This window comes from Podarcis pityusensis (assembly GCF_964106645.2).
Source record: "Podarcis pityusensis genome assembly, chromosome: 5".
Taxonomy (NCBI): Eukaryota; Metazoa; Chordata; class Lepidosauria; order Squamata; family Lacertidae; genus Podarcis; species Podarcis pityusensis.
Genome location: NC_138032.1, coordinates 35,181,928 through 35,205,464, shown reverse-complemented (window position 1 = coordinate 35,205,464; position 23,537 = coordinate 35,181,928). Strand labels below are relative to the sequence as shown.

At 40.6% G+C, this 23,537-nt stretch overlaps 1 protein-coding gene across 1 annotated transcript in view; it reads right to left on the bottom strand.

The window, feature by feature from the left end:
* GPC1 (glypican 1) overlaps nt 1-23,537 on the bottom strand; it is a 200,088-nt gene that overhangs the window by 15,367 nt on the left and 161,184 nt on the right. Inside the window, exon 3 of the mRNA XM_081006931.1 lies at nt 11,908-12,299. Within this exon, the coding sequence (XP_080863057.1) occupies nt 11,908-12,299 (392 nt within the window). The remainder of the gene's footprint in view (nt 1-11,907; nt 12,300-23,537) is intronic.

Here is a 23,537-nt window from a genome sequence, read left to right as displayed (position 1 = left end):
AGATACGGAAAGGCAAGTGCTGGAATTGTTCCACGGCAGTTCTGGTTTCTAATGTAATCCAGCACTAGTGTACAGAACAGATTCCTGGAGAATAAGCTCTTTTTTCAGTTGTACATCAAAGCCCAGAACACAATGTCCAGGTCAGAGCATTCCACAGAATTATCCAGGCACTCTGAGCTGGCGCCAAAGTTTGGAGCAAGTGCATGGGAAAAAGCAGTACAATTGCGAGATCAGGCTCTCAAACAAACAAAGCCACCATGGAGGTATCATGAGTGAAACTCCTGGTTCAAACTGAAGTTCCTTGAGAAGACAGATATGAAACAGTCTTTGGAAATGTGCATGAATGCTTGGTGTTAGGGTACTTATAAACTGAATCGTTATAGTATGGCAAACCCATCAATCCGTGCAGCCTTCAGTATTCTTTAAGAATTCCTGGCTCTACGATTAGACAGGGCGAGGTAACCACCTCAGGCGGCAGCAGCATCAACCCCCTACAATTCCTCCTGAGCCCCCCAGTCATTTTCCTCTGTTGCCACATGGTGTGTCTTGGACCCCCTAAAATGACCTCATGCCTCATGTGCAGTGATGAAGGAAGGTCCAATTACCAGTCAGGATGGCATCTGTTTGTGGAATGCTGGCGATTCCATCTTGTCCTTCATCTTAGGCAGCAAAATGTATTGGGCTAGCCCTGGTAAGGATCCCAATACTTTCTTGATTTAGGTCAAATGGAGACTGTAGAGTGGAGAGCTTCTATATCAACTTGCATTTGTCCTGACATAAAGGGATCTCAGGCAAACATTAATTTCATCTACTTGAATAAAGAGTCCTAATCAAGTTCCTACAATGGATGCAACCACAAAGCAAAGATTGAAATCAGGGTTTCAGGACCTTAGGGAAATATTCTGATCCTAAACCAACCACACCCCCTATCTAAGCTTTGTGTTTAAGAAGTTAAGATTCATATCAGTCCATGCTTCACATGCAACGTTCCTGTGCGTAAGTCATTATTTGCTACTGGTACTGAGAAATCTTTCCAACTGAAGCCATTAGTATTCCTCAGGTAGTATTTGATAAATGCAATATAGCTCCCTCATGGTTCCTTACACAACTCTTAGTTGACTGTGCTTTCTCATACTGGACCGTTCAGTATTTCACAAGCTGTCCAGGCTGTTGTTCACTTTCCTCTATGTGCATATGTGGATAAACAAGGAAGAGGATTGCAGCAGCCTGTAGCAGCACTGTGTGAATGGAAAACAACAGCACATGGTGGTGTACTACTAGTCCCGTTTTCAGGCACACAGTGCTTGGAGGATGACATGCTGGTCCTTGCATCCTATTGCTAGGAGGCAGAGGGAGACTCCCCAAATGGTTGTAAGAACTGGGTCAAGCAAGTCACAACACTCTTTGACTCTCCCAACAAGCAGCCACTGGGCATGGTCCCTCCATGGGGAAATATTGGGGCTGGAACAAAATATGTTGGGATCTCATTATAATTAAGGAGAGGTGATCAGAAGCCTTAAGAAGTCAGCTGGTCTTGCTCAGTCTCTGCCTACTTTTACATAGCAGGTAACCTCTTCCATCACCAAATTATGCCAGAGAATGTCAGCCCACCGACTCCTCATTTATTTGATGACTATCTGTCACTAGTTTGTCTACCAATCAAAGATGACATGCTAAAGACCTTTTGTAATTATTGGATTCTTCTCCATGCATTCAATGAACACATGCGGATGGGTGGAAAAGATGGCATCACATTTGCTGTCTGCGTGTAGAAATGGCTTAAGTCTTTATGGACAGCTGTAACTCCACTGATTTCTCTTTTTAATTCACAAAACACATTTCCTGCGCACACCAGCTGTCGCAGCAACTTCCAGCATGCAACCACACAAGAAAGGTCATAAATGGAGGACAGGGGTTATTGGGTTGATATTTTTATTTTGATTATGTATTTTGTGGTCTTATATTTTGATTTTATTCTGTGAACTGCCCTGAGCCTCTGGGTATAGGGCGGTATATAAATTCAATCAACCAATCAATAAAAACATGGGAAACATGTCAATATGGGGTACAATGAAGTCAAAGTTGAACAGACACATCTCATTGCTTCTAATATGAGAGTTCAGCGTATGCACAAGCCTTTCCTACTGCAATCAGTGGAACTGAAAAGGGCTGATTAGCTGGATCATCCTCATGACATGCAGAAAGTGCTGCTTTGATCCAATAAATTGTTTTTAAAACATACCCTACTCCCATTCTGAATAGCTGAAATATTTCTGAAAATGCTGCTTTTCACTCAAACATTGCCAAGTAAAATTTCTCTTGCTAATTCAAAACTGATGAAAAGTTACGTAGGCGGGAATGTAGAGGACTATCTTAAACCAAAACACTCAATGATCAACATATCAATTATCAGATTAAAGCCTGTCATTTCTGGGTGCATGGAAATCAGAACACAAGGACTGTAGCCAAAGCAAAGGATAACAAGATTTGTTCCATTTTTAAACAATCTGGTGCAGTGTGAATGCAGTACATGACAGCGAATGGTTTTGCCAAGCACCAGCAATCCTGTTCATGTAACCGCATCTGCTGAAATACCTGGGTGTACTCTTGTCAATGCTACTTTCATTAAGACAAGAATTTCATGAAGATCAGTTCATACCAGGTCAAATCTTCAGGATTGTGATGGCCTTTCTAATATCACTTGACAACTCAGTGAAGAGAAACAACAATGCAATCTTTATGCAAACACAGTTCTCCTAAAATTTCTTCCTTATGGTCTCACTCAGCAGCAGTCGCGGCAGATAAAATCTGGCAAGTGGGCATCTCTCTCACTGAGATGTGTTCCTACATGCTTTCGTTGAGCAGGTGAGGAGGAAAGCTCTGCCAGACACTTGCAATCTGTCTTTACCTTTTAATTGAGGGGAATTAAAGAGGCATTTTCCAAGGGTCATATTAGGGAGGGATCGGTGTTAAAAAAAAAAACTTGTTCAGACCTGTCTAAATTTCCTAGTGAAGAATTTCTTTGTTCGTACGCACATTAATCCTTTGGGAATTAATAAATAATTTAGATAAGTAACAGATCAAGGCAAATGTAATCTGATATGTTCTTAATATACACATTTCATTATTTTCATGCCAAGGTATTCTAACTAAGGAGTCAACCAGAGGTTTGCTGATCACTTCAAATGCACAACAATATATTGCTTTCCTGTCCTTTTGAACAATTGACTCGGAGGGAGAAGGGCAGTTACAGGCAGTCTAACTTTGACAAAGACTCAACATATGCTCAAGGAGCATCTACCTTTTGTCATTCGCCTGTCAAACTTGATGTGCAAGCTCAGCGCCATGCTGACCTAGCCAGGTGTGTAAAACTGGCATTGTGCAAGCCGCAGTTATCTATTGCCAAGAATAAATTACCACCTCGGTTAAAAATATAAACCAAAAGTATTTACTAACAGACATATATAAAGTGGTACCCTGGTTCTCAAACGGCTTAGTTGTCGAACAAATCAGCTCCTGAATGCAGCAAACCCGGAAGTAAGTGTTCCAGTTTGTGAACATTTTTTGGAAGCTGAACGTCCAACGTGGCTTCCGCTTGAGTGCAAGAAGCTCCTGCAACCAATCGGAAGCCACGCCTTGGTTTTCGAACGGTTTCGGGAGTCGAACAGTCTCCCGGAATGGATGAAGTTCAAGAACAAGGTACCACTGTACTCTGTCTGGCAAAGACAGCTGTCCGTTTCCAACTTTCTTTTACCTTTTTCTTTCACTATGTCCCACTCTGTCCTGCCTCCAATTTTGAACTGCCTCTTGTTGGGCCTTTACAAATAATACTTTCCTCAATGGATAGTACTCAAGAGGAATGATGGGGAAAGACCACAGGCTTGTGTGCTTCTCTCTACATTGAACCCCCCCCCCGATACATAGGGGTCTCTGTCTGCAATGTCTACATATACCCTATCCATCACAAGGATGGGCCATTTCACTAGTTCCTGCATTAAACAATAAATATATTATGATGGAACGCATTAAAGGATTGTTTATACCATCAAGAACACTTGTGGGTTGCCAGTTCATGGTCTGTAATGATGAAAACAGCCTCCACCGAAACAGATGAGTCAGAAATTCTTAATGACTCAAAGGTCATTTTCCTCACTTTCAAATCACTTCAGCCTTTGTTAAAACTTCACAAAAGCAAATTAGAGAACTAACTAGTACTCTACATCACTTTAAACTGCTTGAAGTGACACCAAGTTGGGATGGGATTTAGACTGACGCTACAGCACATGGAGAGGGAATATTTAGCTGCTGTCATCGGGGGGGGGGGGGAGGGAATCCCTCTGCATAGAAACAGTGAAACTAGTGAGAGTTGGCACCAGTGAGAGATTCCCCCCATTCCTCTATGGGGGGTAGAAGGATAATTTCTTTCGAATTGTGGCAGGAGAGGGAAGGGTTAAACCTCCCTTCCTAATGGTTCTAATCTGTGGTCCTAATCTTGATCAGCCTCCCCCCTCTTGATTTTAGTTAAACATCCTGATGTCACTTCAGGCAACACATTTAAGGTGATGTGTAGTTAAGCCCCTTAAAGCTGCAATCTTATGCACACTCATGCTCAAGTATACATGCATAGGATTGCCCTGTTAGTGAATTAATGGTCTGTCAATACAAGGGGACATACACACAAGAGTACACAAAACAGAATGAGTCAGGATGTTATACTGATGTTTGATACAACATGAAGTTGATTTCAGAGGCTAATGCGACAGAAGCACACCCCTTGATATAGCACCTTGTTCCTGATAAACACTGACATTTCAAGAAGGCTGTCACCAGCCATTATTGTACAGTTACAATCAGTACTGAGAGATGCACTCAGCAACTCTCTGAGACGTGCCTAAAAAGGTGTGTGTGTGTGTGTGTGTGTGTGTGTGTGTGAAAAAGAGGGAGGGAGAGATGTGGGTTTTCCCCGTTAAATACTACAAAAACTTGATTGGCTGTGTATTTTCTTGTTGAGTGGTCAGTTGCAATTCAGAGCATTTAGAAAAACGCATGTCCCATCTAGCATGGTAGCAGAATCTTAAACTTCAGAGAACTCATGATACATCACTTAAAGGGACTAACGCTCCAAGGTTTTCTGTCTGACAGATATTATCAACGTGAAAAAAAGGAAAAAGCCAGCAGATATTCTATGGAAGAGAGGTGCACCTGGAGATAGCAATAACAGCAAAGCATCATAATCCTTTGCATTTGAAGAGTGATTTATTAATGCTTTATCCAAATCAAAGATATAAAATGAATGTGCATGTGTGTGCATAGCAGAAATACATTTAGATCTTCTTTATCATCATCTTAAGTTTCCTGCTTTAGATGCAGTTACTTAGCTTTTTGAAAGAGCTTCTAAATATAGCCTTAAGAAGTGGCTGTTATGAGACAGAGGACATACCAAAATACACCAGCAGCACAATCCTAACCATAGTAAGTCATAATGAATTCAATGGGGGCTTACTCCCAGGTGTTAAGAAGTTTTGTGACCTGCTCTCACTGTGCACTGCTGGAAGAGAGCAGCACCACGCAGCTCCTTAAGCAAATGGGCAGGGCTCTGTCTGCACAGCAACATGAAATCTATAAAATTGTGTGATATCATCTTGTTCACTATGTGATCTCCAATCGACTAGGATTACATAGTGAGCAAAAAACAGAAAATGAATCCAGAGGAGGTACAGTAACAGAGAATACTGTGGCTGCGAACAGCCATCCAGAAATGAAGATAATAACGTATAGGGGGATGTTCCTAACCCAACACCCATTATTGCTTTGGAAAAGTTACATTGGCTCAGCCTATTTACATCCTTCATTTTCTGCAAAACTGTGCTTGAATAGCCATCTATTGTGGGGAAGCAAACTTGGCCTTAGAGAACAGGACCAAGAGGCAAGACAAATGATAAATGAAAAGATTATCACAAAGGAGAAAATGTGCACGGCTCTCCAAGTATCACGATAGGGCTGTAGTGAAATTAGATTTGATGAGTGGAGATGGATCTACAAAACGGTTTAGTATATAAAGTCTGCAACAGACTGTAATATTTTTCTGTTAATCCGGAACATCATTTTTTAAATAGCACATATCTTCCAACAGAAGCCTGGTGCTTGACCAACTCACTTCCATCCTAGATAGTTTATCACTGGGACACACACATTTTGCCTGAGCTAAAAATATGCTAGAAATATGTGTGTGTGGGGGGGGGGAATACACAGTTCATTTCATTTGCCTATTCAGACCTCTGAAAAGGTGGCCAACTGATCTCCAGAGATCACTACACATAGAAGGCTAAGGGGAAATTATCACTCTAACCCTAAAAAAAATCCAGTGTACATATGTTGTTGTTGTTGTTTAGTCGTTTAGTCGTGTCCGACTCTTCGTGACCCCATGGACCAGAGCACGCCAGGCACTCCTGTCTTCCACTGCCTCCCGCAGTTTGGTCAAACTCATGCTGGTAGCTTCGAGAACACTATCCAACCATCTCGTCCTCTGTCGTCCCCTTCTCCTTGTGCCCTCCATCTTTCCCAACATCAGGGTCTTTTCCAGGGAGTCTTCTCTTCTCATGAGGCAGCCAAAGTATTGGAGTCTCAGCTTCACGATCTGTCCTTCCAGTGAGCACTCAGGGCTGATTTCCTTCAGAATGGATAGGTTTGATCTTCTTGCAGTCCATGGGACTCTCAAGAGTCTCCTCCAGCACCATAATTCAAAAGCATCAATTCTTTGGTGATCAGCCTTCTTTATGGTCCAGCTCTCACTTCCATACATCACTACTGGGAAAACCATAGCTTTAATTATACGGACCTTTGTTGGCAAGGTGATGTCTCTGCTTTTTAAGATGCTGTCTAGGTTTGTTATTGCTTTTCTCCCAAGAAGCAGGTGTCTTTTAATTTTGTGGCTGCTGTCACCATCTGCAGTGATCATGGAGCCCAAGAAAGTAAAATCTCTCACTGCCTCCATTTCTTCCCCTTCTATTTGCCAGGAGGTGATGGGACCAGTGGCCATGATCTTCGTTTTTTTGAGGTTGAGCTTCAAACCATATTTTACGCTCTCCTCTTTCACCCTCATTAAAAGGTTCTTTAATTCCTCCTCACTTTCTGCCATCAATGTTGTGTCATCTGCATATCTGAGGTTGTTGATATTTCTTCCGGCAATATAAAGGTGTGTAAATGGCTGAGGGCACCACTGCATGCTGGGTTTTTCACTTGAAATGACTGACAAAAAATCATCTTGCCTCTTCTGTGGTATTGGCCTGTTTTACTTAATTCTGCCAAACTACAATGGCCGTTTTTGGTAGGGATAATCTAGCCATGGTTAACCCAGCTTTGGTAATCTCCAAGTTGTACAACTGTAATGTGCGGTTGCCCCTGAAGATGACCTGGAAATAACAACTAGTGCAAAATGCTGTGGCTTGAATGCTGGAAGGGAAGCAGACCATGAGCACATTGCCTCTATCTTAAAAGAGCTACACTGGTTACCAACTGTTTTCCAGGCCCAATTCAAGGTACTTACTCTGATGTTTACAGCCCTAAATGGCTTGGGACCCAGTTATTGGCAAGAACACTTCCCAGGGTAGTTGATCATTCAATTCCCATCAAAGGGAACTCTGGGAATTGTAGCTGTGGGAGGGGAATAGGGGTCTCCAATCAACTCTCAGCATCTTTAACAAACTACAGCTTTCAGAATTATTGGGGGGAAGTCATGACTAGTGACGTTAAATTCGCGAGAATAATCTTTTGGAGAATATTCTCGAGAATATTCTTGATTAATGAGCATATTAGAGAATTTTCATTTAAAATAGGAGAATATTCATTTTAATGCATTGAAAATAATATAATTTTAATGCATTGAAAATAATATAATTTTAATGCATTGAAAATAATATAATTAGTTAATATACATGTTTATTCATGGGTAAACTTGTTCAGATGGCAACCAAAAACTGCACAGATACTAAATAAAAAATTCCTTCCAGTAGCACCTTAGAGACCAACTACTGTAAGTTTGTTATTGGTATGAGCTTTCGTGTGCATGCACACTTCTTCAGATACCTGAAGAAGTGTCTGAAAAAGTGTGCATGCACACGAAAGCTCATACCAATAACAAACTTAGTTGGTCTCTAAGGTGCTACTGGAAGGATTTTTTTTATTTTGTTTCAACTACAGCAGACCAACACGGCTACCTACCTGTACAGATACGTTTATTCAATGGGGCAATGCAGTGAATTCACATTCTTTGATTTTTTGCACCAAACTTAAAATTGAAAATTCAACATGAATGATTCACGTTAATCACTAAGCCTGCCACTAACCGTATATTTACCATCAACTTTGAATTATAACTATGTTGTGTATGTATGAAATGTAGCTTTTAAAGTAAAAGGAATATTAAAAAACTCAGGTCTGCTACCTGAGTATGTTCTTTAATAAGCATATCTACATGGTACACTATTTTCAGTGCAGCACTAATAAAATCAATATAAAGTTTAAAATAAATGCTATTATTTCCAGAAAATAAAACACAAAGATCATTATTCAATACTTACACTGGAGATATCACAGCTTGACTTATTATTTACTAAATTTTTAAAATGTGGCTTGTAAAACTGGTTCTTAACATTAGAATTTACAGTTTGTGGAGAATATTCTCCGGAGAATTTTCTAGCAGAGACTATTCTTGAGAATATTCTCATTCTTGAGAATATTCTCCGGAGAATATTCTCACCTCACATCACTAGTCATGACTGTTTAAACTGGTATCTTCACACTTTAAATGTATGATGAGAAACTCTGCCTCACTTGCATTGTCTTTTTCAATCTGTCACTCACACTGTCACAGGCCACCAATCCAATATATTCCCCTTCTGTCAATCATTTCCCCACCCACTCTTCTGTTACAACAAATAATCAGGAAGAGGTTCAGACCCAATTATGAATGCTCCAAATCTAACATGGTGGTTTTCCTTCATCAAGGATGCCTTTTTCCTTTACTGACTATTAGGAGAACTAACTCTGAATGCCATTTCTGGAAAAGAGAAATTGTGGCTCTGGGCACTTTTGCGTTGCTGGGTCTCCTCCAGTGTGCCATTCCTTGAGCAGCTTCTATTCACTTCTCTCTCTGCACACATGCCTTTCAATCACTGCAAGAGCTTCTGCAATATATAGAGCCTATTGAAGTGCAAATTGAAAAGGGTGATGGCTGAAATGTTAGAATGATATGAGGTCCAGCAGCTGGTGGCAAAGAAAGAACTTCAGCTTAGGCAAAACGTGGAGGCAGAAGTCATTAAAAACAAATACAGTGGTACCTCGGTTTAAGAACAGTCCGGTTTAAGAACGATTCAGTTTACAAACTCCACAAAACCGGAAATAGTGTCCCGGTTTGAGAAATTTACCTCGGTCTAAGAACAGAATCCGAATGGCGGAAGGGCACTGGCAGCAGGAGGCCTCATTAGGGTAAGTGCGGCCCGGTTTAAGAACGGTTTTGGTTTAAGAACGGACTTCTGGAACGGATTAAGTTCGTAAACCAGGGTACCACTGTAAATCACAAAAGAGTCTTGCTTGTCATGTGGCCACTGACATATTCCAGCTCTCCAATTATTTACTGGCTCTCTCACATACCTTTTTCATTCAGGTAGGTAGCTGTGTTGGTCTGACACAGTCAAAATAAAAAATAATAATTGTCCAGTAGCAGCTTATAGACCAACTAAGTTTGTTCTGGTATGAGCTTTTGTGTGCATGCACACTTCTTCAGATTCTTCGTGTGCATGCACACGAAAGCTTATACCAGAACAAACTTAGTTGGTCTATAAGGTGCTACTGGACAATTATTATTATTATTATTATTATTATTATTATTATTATTATTCCCTTTTACGGATAGCCCATTTCCCTTCCTTTTATTTGCACTAAATTTACAGGGGAATCATCATGGATGTAAAGAGGAGGAGTGGTATAGGATGATATCCTTGTTTGCCGGTGAAGATGCATATATGGGTCAAAATGCAAATTGATTTCCTGGGCTTAGACATCAAATATATTTTAGGATAAGAGACTAATAGCTAATGGCCTTGCCAACAAGACACACAGAGTGATTCTTCAACCTCCTGCATGTTATGTTTTGCCTCTTGTTTGATGACACTTTACTTCATCTGCTGGAAGCAGACTTCTTACTTGGTGACCGGAGGTCAATCTTTGGAAGAAGGAGAATCTATGGAGGTAATAAAGTCTATAACTTCTGTACCACAAGAGCAGAGAGCAAATGAGGCATGAATGCAATCCACAGTCAAGAGCCCTGCATGCTCTTTGATACATACATGGGAGTTCTTGAAAGTGCAAGCTGCTCCGATAAATGTCAATGGAAACAGCTCTTCCATATGAGGAATGCTCCTGCAACCACTGAAATGAAAGGTGGTTGAATACAGTGGTACCTTGGGTTAAGTACTTAATTCATTCCGGAGGTCTGTTCTTAACCTGAAACTGTTCTTAACCTGAAGCACCACTTTAGCTAATGGGGCCTCCTGCTGCCACCACGCCACAGGAACACGATTTCTGTTCTCATCCTGAAGCAAAGTTCTTAACCTGAAGCACTATTTCTGGGTTAGTGGAGTCTGTAACCTGAAGCGTATGTAACCTGAAGCGTATGTAACCCGAGGTACCGCTGTACCTTCAACTTTTAAGAAATCGATAGATGTAGATGTAGAAGTCAAGCCATGATGCCCCAACTCCTGCTTGGGATGCCCAAACAGTGGTTCCTGGAACCCCACACCCATAATTCTCCAACAGTGGGCCTTTTAATTCATTTTATCTTCACACATCTGACTCTAGAGGCACAGGAGAATGGAGGGAAGGAGGGAAATATAGTTAAAAGTGGCCAGATCATTTATTCAGGCCTAGAACAAGACTACTGATATCAATTAAAAAAACAAATAAGCTTTTTCTTACTTTCACTTGAATTATGTCATTCTCCTGCTTTTTTAAATCTTAAAAAAAAAACTACTTGAAGGGTCATGAGAACAGGATGTACAACCAATTTTGAATGATTTTATACCACATTTATAAATTAAAAACTTAGCCACTGTTAACTTCCCAATGTTTCTCTTGAATTTGAACTTAGAGCACCGAAGAATGCTCCCCTTCTACTAACAATTCTGTCTGATGAGATCAATAGATAATATAAGAATAACCAACAAATGACACAGCACAGTGCATTTCTGCTCGGAAAGTGAACAACTTTTCATAAGGAAAAGTTTTTCATTATAAAATGCCTAGTTTTATAAACTGCAGTATGTGTTTCAGCATCAAAAAGGAAAAAAAGAGCATGGTGCTCTTTGTAGCAAATGTGTCGCCTTACAGCCTTTACCAATGTTTTTAGCAGTCATTTACAGTTAAAAGGGACGCAGGTGGTGCTGCGGTCTAAACCACAGAGCCTCTTGGGCTTGCTGATCGGAAGGTCGGTGGTTCGAATCCCCACGATGGGGTGAGCTCCCGTTGCTCAGTCCCTGCTCCTGCCAACCTAGCCGTTCCGAAAGCACGTCAAAGGGACCCCTGACAGTTAAGTCCAGTCACAGACGACTCTAGGGTTGCAGCGCTCATCTCACTTTACAGGCCGAGGGAGCCGATGTTTGTCTGCAGACAGTTTTTCCGGGTCATGTGGCCAGCATGACTAAGCTGCTTCTGGCAAAGCCAGAGCAGCGCATGGAAACACCGTTTACCTTCCCGCCGGAGCGGTACCTATTTATCAACTTGCACTGTGTGTTTTCGAACTGCTAGGTTAAAATGAGCTGTTAAAATAATTATCACCTGCGCTAATTAAGACAAAGTCCTGAAAATGCCTCAGGCAAGGTGACCAACCAGGAATTCTCACCAATGACTTACCTGAGAGACCCTTCTGACAACATCATTGCCCACACCAAGTCCCTGCACAAAGGAGCGGACTGCAATGAAGGCCCTGGTTGCCTTCAGTTTCAGGTCTCTTGGAACCTCTCCAAAGGGCTTGTGCTGCTCAGAGTGCTTCACCATGCAGTCCACATACTCATCTGGAAGATAGTACTGAGGATTCATCAACTTGAAGAGCCGTTCTAGCAGGCGAATCCAAAACTCATTGAGAGCCTCTTCTAGGTTGATGTTGGAACCCCGGTAATAGCGCCGCAGCTCACTATACAAGTCTTTGAAAACCTTTGAGTTCTGGGTGTATAGATCTCCGTACATACTGGGAAATGTGTCATAAAGGGCCTTCTCGGACTTATTCAACAAGTCCTGGAAATAACCTGCAAACAGAAAAAGTACGGGGAACAAATCAGTGTGAAAATCGGAAATTTCCAGAAAGATTGAAAGATGGGCCATTCAAATAGGATGCTTCAAATTATATTTGGATTAGCCTATTACACCATTAGCATATGGTAGATATTCTCCAATGTATTTGTATTTTCTTCAGGCACTGAAAAGGAAACATTAATTGTAATCTGCTCACTTATTTCCAACCCTATATATATGCAAATGCAAAAGAGTATTTTCCAAAAGGCCAGTGTCCAAAATGCATTTCTACAACATTCCCGTGCATCTGCAAATCAAAGCACCATATTTTCTCTGGGTTAAAGTACAGCTGGAAACCGGCCACAGGTCCTGGTTTGGCAAAAACTGATGGACAAATTCATCAATGTGAAATGTGATGAAACATATTTCATGGACATTTTAGGGTGGTGGCAAAAGGCACCAGTGAAATTTAAATGCAATCACACTTCTTCTGACTGTTTAATCCCTAAGGATAATATATGCAAATCACTGTGTAAATCAGTATGACAAAAGGCTGACAGGATTAAAAGATGCTAAAAGCTTCTTTTCCATGCCATTGCTCCTGAGAGGAACTCATGTGCAAAAGCTAACAATCCTATTTAAGAGAATATACAAAAAAATTAACACGTGCAGGGAAATAGTCCAAACAGTTCTTAAAATCTTAATACTTGCTCTCAATTTTAAGAAGACATGAAAAAGCGCTTGACACCTTACAAAACATTCACTTTCAAGTGAAATGGCACAGCAGACATTTAACTGCTGCATTATTGCCAATCTCATAATTAACAAAAGAGAGCAAATGTTACGTCTTTTCAGAGTATTTTGCTACGGTGCTATTGACATTTAGGCTGAGGCAGTATTTCCTTTCAAAACACACTGGAACAGTGAACATTGTGGCCAGGAATAGTAAGTCATTAAAAGTCCAATGAAATGCTCTTGACAGAACATCACGGTGCAGTACTTCAAACAACCATGCAAGAATTTGTCCAAATTCCATGTACTTCACCAATGAAAAAGAGGGTCTTCACCAGTTTTGGTGCCCTGATTGCCGGTGATATAAAGCCATGCCTACATTAGGGCTGGGTAATATATCAATACATTGTCCAAAACCAGTTTGAAGTCCACATTGTCGTATCAGTTTCATAGTTTTTGACCTGGCAATCTATTGCGAATCATGATATATGCGTTGGTGTGCTTTGCAAAAATCACATTGTGGGAAAAACTGTGAAGCCAGCAAATGCCTTTACATAGCTCCATCCTTATTTTAGACATTGTAATATATCACAAAGTTGAAAACCAGATATCACTCAGTCCTACTGTTTGCCTCTACATAGTTCCATCCTTATTTCAGACATCGTGATATACTGACATCAGTATAAACATCAGTCTATCACGATGTTGATACAACGCGATGTCGAAAACTCAGATATTGCCCAGCCCTGGTCTACATGTTCATTAGTACGGAAACGTGAAGCCCTTATCCTGTTACATGGATAAATATGAAGGTGGAAGAGGAGGCAATATTTTGGTATATTACTGGCCTCCTACTATTTTTCTTTCCCTATTCCTTTCCTTCTCCTGCTTACAAGCAATTCAATAGTGTTGCAAGCCAGCTGTTTCAGAGCGTCTATAATTTTGTGCAAATATACAACCCGAGACCTGTGTAAATAACATATTTCCTAAAAGTAATGCATCAAAGGCCATTTGTGCAGAGGTGCCTATATTATCTAGACAGGTTACAATAAAATATTCTAAACTCATTTGTGTAACTCAATCCTAGGGGCACAAGGCTAGTAGCTATCCTATATTCACTAATGGAATACACATGGTAGTTTCTGACTGGGGAAAAAATGTCCGAGTCCAGAGCACTCGCAGAACCTTTTAATTAGGTCCCCAAAGTGCACCTGACTAATAGCCAAGTTAGCACAGGAAGGAAATAAAACTACCTGTAATAAAAACACGAGGAGCAAACAGAACAGGAGAAATGTGTGATGATGATAATAAGCAAGAAGTCAGCAATTTGGGTATATTCCTTACTGAAAAAACCAAGAAGCACAAGCTGGTTTATTGACTAAAGGACAGAAAGATTTAAAGGGTTATTTCAAGCATGCATATCTCAGCATTCAGTGCCTTGCAGCTGAACACATGGATTATTTTTACAGGAAAGTGTTGTTTTCAGGTACATCAAGTGATTAAGAAAGTATTATGATGTTTGATTTATGGTGGTTGTTTTACATGCAGCCATTCACAAGTCATCACTTGGTATTGCAGTCATCAAGCTTGAAGACACTCACAATATGCATGATGATATCAGCTTAAAACACAAGTGCGCAGATGGCATGTGTTATAATTAAGGATGGGTGGACCCACACAAATTCGCTTTGGCATTAATCCAAAGTAACCACATTGACTTCAGAGACATCCTCTGAAATCCAGAAAACTGAATAAAATTGTGCTTGGATCAGCCTCTACTCTGGAATACAATGACATCATCAGCATCTGGTCAGGTCTAGAGGCATCAGTCCTTGCCACAGCACTCATGGGGCAGTCTCTGAAACCCCTACCTCATAACCATACTTACTGGAGGCAAGGGGAGAATGGCAGATTGTGGGGAGATTCATTACAAATAATGAAATTTCTAGAAGAGAATGAACCCTACGTGGTTCAGAAATGCTTGGAGCAACGGGAATGCAAACTGCATGTTGTGTTGTAAGAAAACCAGTGGTGAGGACCCTCTTTCTGACTGTGAACATGGCAATAGGTACAACTATCTCCAGATCCTAGCAATGTCACTACCATGTGCAAGGGAATCATTACAATTCGGACCACAACCACATCTATATATCCTAAAGTCTGGTCCAGTTGATGGTTGTTGTTGTTGTTTAGTCGTTTAGTTGTGTCCGACTCTTCGTGACCCCATGGACCAGAGCACGCCAGGCACTCCTGTCTTCCACTGCCTCCCCCAGTTTGGTCAAACTCATGCTGGTAGCTTCGAAGACACTATCCAACCATCTCGTCCTCTGTCGTCCCCTTCTCCTTGTGCCCTCCATCTTTCCCAACATCAGGGTCTTTTCCAGGGAGTCTTCTCTTCTCATGAGGTGGCCAAAGTATTGGAGCCTCAGCTTCAGGATCTGTCCTCCCAGTGAGCACTCAGGGCTGATTTCCTTCAGAATGGATAGGTTTGATCTTCTTGCAGTCCATGGGACTCTCAAGAGTCTCCTCCAGCACCATAATTCAAAAGCATCAATTCTTCGGCGATCAGCCTTCTTCATGGTCCAGCTCTCACTTCCATACATCGCTACTGGGAAAACCATAGCTTTTACTATACGGACCTTTGTTGGAAAGGTGATGTCTCTACTTTTTAATATGCTGTCTAGGTTTGTCACTGCTTTCCTCCCAAGAAGCAGGCATCTCTTAATTTCGTGGCTGCTGTCACCATCTGCAGTGATCATGGAGCCCAAGAAAGTAAAATCTCTCACTGCCTCCATTTCTTCCCCTTCTATTTGCCAGGAGGTGATGGGACCAGTGGCCATGATCTTCGGTTTTTTTATGTTGAGCTTCAGACCATATTTTGCGCTCTCCTCTTTCACCCTCAATAAAAGGTTCTTTAATTCCTCCTCACTTTCTGCCATCAAGGTTGTGTCATCTGCATATCTGAGGTTGTTGATATTTCTTCCGGCGATCTTAATTCCGGCTTGGGATTCATCCAGCCCCGCCTTTCGCATGATGAATTCTGCATATAAGTTAAATAAGCAGGGAGACAATATACAGCCTTGCCATACTCCTTTCCCAATTTTGAACCAATCAGTTGTTCCATATCCAGTTCTAACTGTAGCTTCTTGTCCCACATAGAGATTTCTCAGGAGACAGATGAGGTGATCAGGCACTCCCATTTCTTTAAGAACTTGCCATAGTTTGCTGTGGTCAACACAGTCAAAGGCTTTTGCATAGTCAATGAAGCAGAAGTAGATGTCTTTCTGGAACTCTCTAGCTTTCTCCATAATCCAGCGCATGTTTGGAATTTGGTCTCTTGTTCCTCTGCCTCTTCTAAATCCAGCTTGCACTTCTGGGAGTTCTCGGTCCACATACTGCTTGAGCCTTCCTTGTAGAATTTTAAGCATAACCTTGCTAGCGTGTGAAATGAGTGCAATTGTGCGGTAGTTGGAGCATTCTTTAGCACTGCCCTTCTTTGGGATTGGGATGTAGACTGATCTTCTCCAATCCTCTGGCCACTGCTGAGTTTTCCAAACTTGCTGGCATATTGAGTGTAGCACCTTAACGGCATCATCTTTTAAAATTTTAAATATTTCAGCTGGAATACCATCACTTCCACTGGTCTTGTTATTTGCAGTGCTTTCTAAGGCCCATTTGACTTCACTCTCCAGGATATCTGGCTCAAGGTCAGCAACCACACTACCTGGGGTGTATGAGACATCCATACCTTTCTGGTATAATTCCTCTGTGTATTCTTGCCACCTCTTCTTGATGTCTTCTGCTTCTGTTAGGTCCTTACCACTTTTGTCCTTTATTATGGTAATCTTTGAACGAAATGTTCCTTTCATATCTCCAATTTTCTTGAACAGATCTCTGGTTGTTCCCATTCTGTTGTTTTCCTCTATTTCTTTGCATTGCTCGTTTAAGAAGGCCTTCTTGTCTCTCCTTGCTATTTTTTGGAAATCTGCATTCAATTTCCTGTATCTTTCTCTATCTCCCTTGCATTTTGCTTGCCTTCTCTCCCCTGCTATTTGTAAGGCCTCATTGGACAGCCACTTTGCTTTCTTGCATTTCCTTTTTGTTGGGATGGTTTTTGTTGCTGCCTCCTGTATAATGTTACGAGCCTCCATCCATAGTTCTTCAGGCACTCTGTCCAGCAAATCTAAATCTTTAAACCTGTTTGTCACTTCCACTGTGTATTCATAAGGGATTTGATTTAGATTGTATCTTACCGGCCCAGTGGTTTTTCCTACTTTCTTCAGTTTAAGCTTGAATTTTGCTATAAGAAGCTGATGATCTGAGCCACAGTCAGCTCCAGGTCTTGTTTTTGCTGACTGTATAGAGCTTCTCCATCTTTGGCTGCAGAGAATATAATCAATCTGATTTCGATGCTGCCCATCTGGTGATGTCCATGTGTAGAGTCGTTTCTTGTGTTGTTGGAAAAGAGTGTTTGTGATGACCAGCTTGTTCTATTGGCAGAACTCTATTAGCCTTTGCCCTGCTTCGTTTTGCTCTCCAAGGCCAAACTTGCCAGTTGTTTCTTTTATCTCTTGATTCCCTACTTTAGCATTCCAATCCCCTATAATGAGAAGAACATCCTTCTTTGGTGTCACTTCTATAAGGTGTAAGTCTTCATAGAATTGGTCAATTTCAGTTTCTTCAGCACCAGTAGTTGGTGCATAAACTTGGATTACTGTTATGTTAAAAGGTCTGCCTTGGATTCGTATCAAGATCATTCTATCATTTTTGAGATTGCATCCCAGTACAGCTTTCGCCACTCTTTTGTTGACTATGAGGGCCACTCCATTTCTTTTGCGGGTTTCTTGCCCACAGTAGTAGATATGATGGTCATCCGAACTGAATTCACCCATTCCGTCCATTTTAGTTCACTGATGCCCAGGATGTCAATATTTATTCTTGCCATCTCATTTTTGACCACATCCAACTTACCCAGGTTCATGGTTCTTACATTCCAGGTTTCTATGCAATATTTTTCTTTACAGCTTTGGACTTTCCTTTCGCTTCCAGGCATATCCGCAACTGAGCGTCCTTTCGGCTTTAGCCCAGCCGCTTCATCAGCTCTGGATCTACTTGTACTTGTCCTCCGCTCTTCCCCAGTAGCATGTTGGACGCCTTCCGACCTGAGGGGCTCATCTTCCAGCGTCATAACTTTTATATGCCTTTTGTCTTTGTCCATGGAGTTTTCTTGGCAGGGATACTGGAGTGGCTTACCGGTTCCTCCCCCAGGTGGATCACGTTTGGTCAAAACTCTCCACTATGACCTGTTCATCTTGGGTGCCCTGCTCGGCATAGTTCATAGCTTCTCTGAGTTCTTCAAGCCCCTTCGCCACAGCAAGGCAGTGATCCATGAAGGGGCAGTTGATGGCAGACTTCTCAAATATAGTATGAAAATCCTGTCTTGGTGAAGCTTGCCTCCATCTTTAACAAACAAATTAGTAGCACAGGTGTGAGTAAGTAAAATTTACAAATTGAACTCACATTAAAAACCGTAATGTGCTTGAAGCACTTTTTACATAAATTATTTTTCTAATTCTGAAATAGCTTTGTAAGCTGCTGGGTCAGCATTGTATTTCCTCCTTTCTGAAAACATCAAGAGTTCTGGTACCTCTTGCAGTTAGATATTTATCAAAATGCCAATATTTTAAAAATGAACTTTTGTGAATGCTGACAATTTGTAATTGCTACAAAAGGGGGTGAAACCTGGGAGAGGCAAGTTCTATCTGATGATGCTGTGTACACGGAAAATGCTTATTTTGAAAAGGATAATCTTACTGAGAATCCTGGTGCTCCTTAAAACTACTTACATGTTCTATTTACATTGGAAGAAGCCGGAAAATAAGCAGTCTTACAGATGCAAGCAGGAAAACTAATTTCCAGTTGTCACCAAAGTACAGGCTGTAAATTCAGATCTCCAAGAGCGCTCTAATGTACTTCTCCTAAGCAAATTCTTCTATTAACCCAAGGGACCAATTTTAAATATGCAGATACTAATTCCTAGAGTCATATTTTCCCTCAAGCAACCTTCACAAGACCATGAACATTTCAGAGTTTACAGCGCCACTCTGAGTTAGCCGCCTTCTCCTGCTGTTAGATGATAGACTGTTTCTCTGCTGAAAGGCACTTTTCCTTTGCATCAGCTCAAGCAGAGTTGCTCAAAAAAGGTGTGCTGTGAAGCCCTTTGAGCAAAACCTTGGGATCTTTTCAACAGCACAACAAACTGACTGCTGCTTTTGATTAATTTTATTGTTGTCCTGGGCTTTACTGCTTTATAAAATACTGTGATACTGAATTCTTCCAGAGGTTTTTACAAGGAAAGGTGTCTTATAGGTATTTTAACTGAAACATTAAAAATGGTATCATATATCCCTGTATGGTAGGATAAATATGCAGCACTGTTTATCTTTCATTCTGTCCAGTAGTAAGCTACTGAATTAAAGCACCTTTTCTTAAAGTTATTTGCTAACTATTTGAATTCAGTTTTGTTTAGGTTTAGCTTTGGCGACTCTTATTCCTATTTTCCATGTGCCATAACAGGAGAAAAATGGTTGCATACTGGTACCATGCCCGGTTTGCAAGACATATTTCTGTTTACTGTTGACAGAGTTAATACTGAGCTCTTTGGACCGTTGATGTAAACTAGTATAACAATTCTCATGTTGTTATTGGGGTCTAACTACATACAATATTAACTGTGTTACTGCAATCATATCAGTGTTTTATGTTTATTTAATAGTAAGTACTCATTTTCCTCCAGTTTTTATTGGGATTGTAGTATATGGGGAGGAGAGACCATACCCTTGCCTCCCCAACTATAATTTCCATGAAAATTACCCCCCAACTACCATTAGTGACAGGGTAAAAAAACTCCCATTTGTGCCAATATACTGTACTCCCAAATGCTGTGTTCTTATACTTCCCATCCCTGTAAATTGCAGTCCTGATCCCCCTACATGATTACTATCAAAAGTGATTGGTAGCAACATATTTAGCATCACGTGTAGCGTGGCCCTGACATTCCAATAACTTTAATGAACTATATAAATTAAGGTTACCAGGCGTCCCCTTTTCCCGGGGACAGACCCTGGATTTACAGATCAGTCCCCATACAAAACCCATTGAAAAGTGTCTCCGGATTAATTGATAAAAATTTGGTAACCTTAATATAAATATTTATGCTAAAAAACAAAACCCAAACCCAAACCCACCAGAAACTGCAGCTGGTGGGTTGCAGGGCTAGTAGCATACAATAGGGAAAACAGAATCTGAAACTGAAGTTCAAGTTAAACATGTTTTGAGCAAATTAGAATTGAACATGAAAATAAAATAAAAGCAAATTAGATGCCACCCATAAATATGTAGATTGCAGTGAAAAGCACTTTAGGTGGAGGTGCTTTTCAGCAGGAAAAAGAAAGTTTGTTCTACCTATTCCCTACCAATTCAGGGAGGAAAGGATATAAAAGTAGGGCAAACATAAATAGGCAGGGGCCTTAGGAACTTGGGAGTGGACAGCTAGTTCAGCTACACCACCCATCTAGATGGATGGGTGGCTTTCCTTCTTGTTTCCCTTTGAAGTGTAAGTTTCTTAAGACCTCTATATATTAACACAAAGAAGCTATGGTAAACGCAGATGCACTGCATGTGCTGCCTGTCACCTGAAGTGAAGGGTCACCTGTGGAATCACTGGTTTCTAACTTAAGTAGAGAGGTCCAGGAGGCTGGGAAGCAGAATCCAAATGGAACTTGCAAAGGAACTGACAAGGATGGATGTACAAACCGCACCCCTGCTTCTATTTCGGTCTCTAGCTCCAATGATGTTTAGAGTAGTTGTAGTACTGGGAGACTGAATGTGAGTTCTGGAATCTCTATTTAGAAATGTGTTTTTGTTAAATAATGTGGTTTGTTTTCTCCTGATACTTATTTGCTTCTCTCTTGAAAGCCCCGTTGAAAGTGTGTGTGCACAGCCGTCTTCATAATGTCAAGAAGTCCTTGGGAATATTTGAGCCTCCTAGAAAAATATGATAGAGGGTTCTTGACAGTGAGAAAAATGAGATGCTTAAGCATTAGTGGATGCTTTAGCTGAATCTGTTGGCTTAATGAGCAATGAATGCACATGAACCACTAGTTGGTAGTTTATCCAAAGACGGTTTTTCAGGCATGCCTGCTGCTATTAAATAACTCATCAACTCTTTCTCCATGGTATTCTCGGCTAAAGAGCTTGCTATGAGTGAATCTGATTGGCACCCAATCCCCATACTAAACAAAATTACTTTATTTCAAAGAACTTCCTTACAAATAACTTACACATCTGTTTCTTTGGTGTTGATGCCGTAACGTAGGCAAGGTTAACACATAGTTCAATACTTCAACAGACATTTTATTAGCCTACTGAAAACAGTACCGTTTTGCAGGTTTGAACCTTGCACAGTTCTTGGAATACGCTGGTCCAATAAAATACATCTCATTCTCTATTTTGTATAGCATATCCCTGAGACAAGCGTCCCACAGAAAAGCTATTTCTATTTTGTTTACGTCCATTGGGAATTACAGATGCTAGCTGAAAGAACCTTTACATTGTCTATGGGTCTGAAAAATACTAAAATCAGTGTTGACTGTCAGTGGATTTGTTAGTGTTGGGTAAGGCCTTATGGTTGGTTTGTGCATCGTGGTAAGCTGTGCAAATGGGCTGGCTCCTTGAGAGCAGCTCGTACCCACTTTGGTCCTCCATAGTCCTTTGCGCTTAGTATGGCATGGCAGCTAAGCCACAGTTTGGCACAGCGTGTCATCTGAATTTGGGATTGTGACTTAAGTTTTCTCTTCCTGAAACACAATCTGCAGCCAAGAAAACATAGAGAAATATAAAATTAAACTGAAACAATGAAATAAGCCAATCAATGTCCCAATTTTGTCTATGTCATAGCATATACATTAGCCAGTTCTGAAAGGTCATTATTCGCTCACTATCTAAAATAATTAGAATATTTGCATTTTTAACTAATTTTGTTATAGATGCAGTTTAGGATTACCTACTTAACAGCTTTTTGTATTTATTATGTCATGTCACGTGACACCTGCTTATACCAAGAAAAGAAAGAGTGAGAGTTAAAACATGAAATTACTGGATTTTCTGACTGGTTTATGAGGAATTAATTTGGATCAAGGAACTTACTGTAGACAAGGTTTTCAAAGCCATTTCTCAAGCTCCTCATAAAGCTGTTGTTATATTGAGCAATTCTGCTCTAAGCACATTCTATAAATGGGCAGCGCCATTCTTAAATGTTAGGAGCTTAGCAACAAATTCTGCTCTAGAAAGCTCAGCGTGGGATTTTCCAAGGCTGCTAACTCAGCAAAACAAGTCTACTTCCTTTTTACACAATGGCAGGTACTTCTCATTGCTAGATGTTACAGTCTGAATTCCATTTAATGCTATCAGCTTCTGATTTTTTGATCTTCTGTTTATATACATCACATGGTTTCATTATTGGCTTGCTGTCCTTAGAGTTCACTGTTTTTGCATTCATCTGAATTGCAAAATGTCTTCTTGGTGGCAGGCAAATACCTTTAAATTGTCCCAGGCTTTTCACATCTGATGAGTTTTGATATTTTGATTGCTTTATTCTTTGCTATTTTAGTGATTGCCCTGGTTTTATTATTTTATTGCTTTTATTTTGTGAACTGCACTTCTATTTATTTATTGAAGGATACTATAAATATTTATTAAATAATAACTAAATGGAAAGTGATACCCAACAATATGATAGTCATACTCATGAGTAACACTGGATATTATCTGAATTCTGCACTCCCTGACCCCTTATAAAAATGCTATAAATGTTCATTCTGATGGCATAGATTTAAAATTGCTCGAACCTTGCTTTTAACAGTTCAATAAAATAAAAACTGTGAACTGGTAACAGTTATTTGTCAGTTTGTCTTAAGACTTTGTGTCAGAGTCGTCTAACTCTCTAGAGAACATCAAACTGCAAATACGATACAGAATTCAGCTCATTTCTGAAAAGAAGTGTCTACAAAGAAAAGCAGAGCAGAAAGATGTCAAATGCTGTATCACTGTTTCTCAGCTCAAAATGAATGGAACTCTTTCAGAAATGGATGGATGCCAAGGAAGGTTTTCTATCCAAGACTACCGCAGTGAAAGAGACAAGAGTGAAATATACCGTATTTTTTGCTCTATAAGACTCACTTTTTCCCTCCTAAAAAGTAAGGGGAAATGTGTGTGCGTCTTATGGAGCGAATGCAGGCTGCGCAGCTATCCCAGAAGCCAGAACAGCAAGAGGGATTGCTGCTTTCACTGCGCAGCAATCCCTCTTGCTGTTCTGGCTTCTGAGATTCAGAATATTTTTTTTCTTGTTTTCCTCCTCGAAAAACTAGGTGCGTCTTGTGGTCTGGTGCGTCTTATAGAGCGAAAAATATGGTACTTCACATCAGTATTGCTATCATATCTCAATAATCTTTGGTTTATAA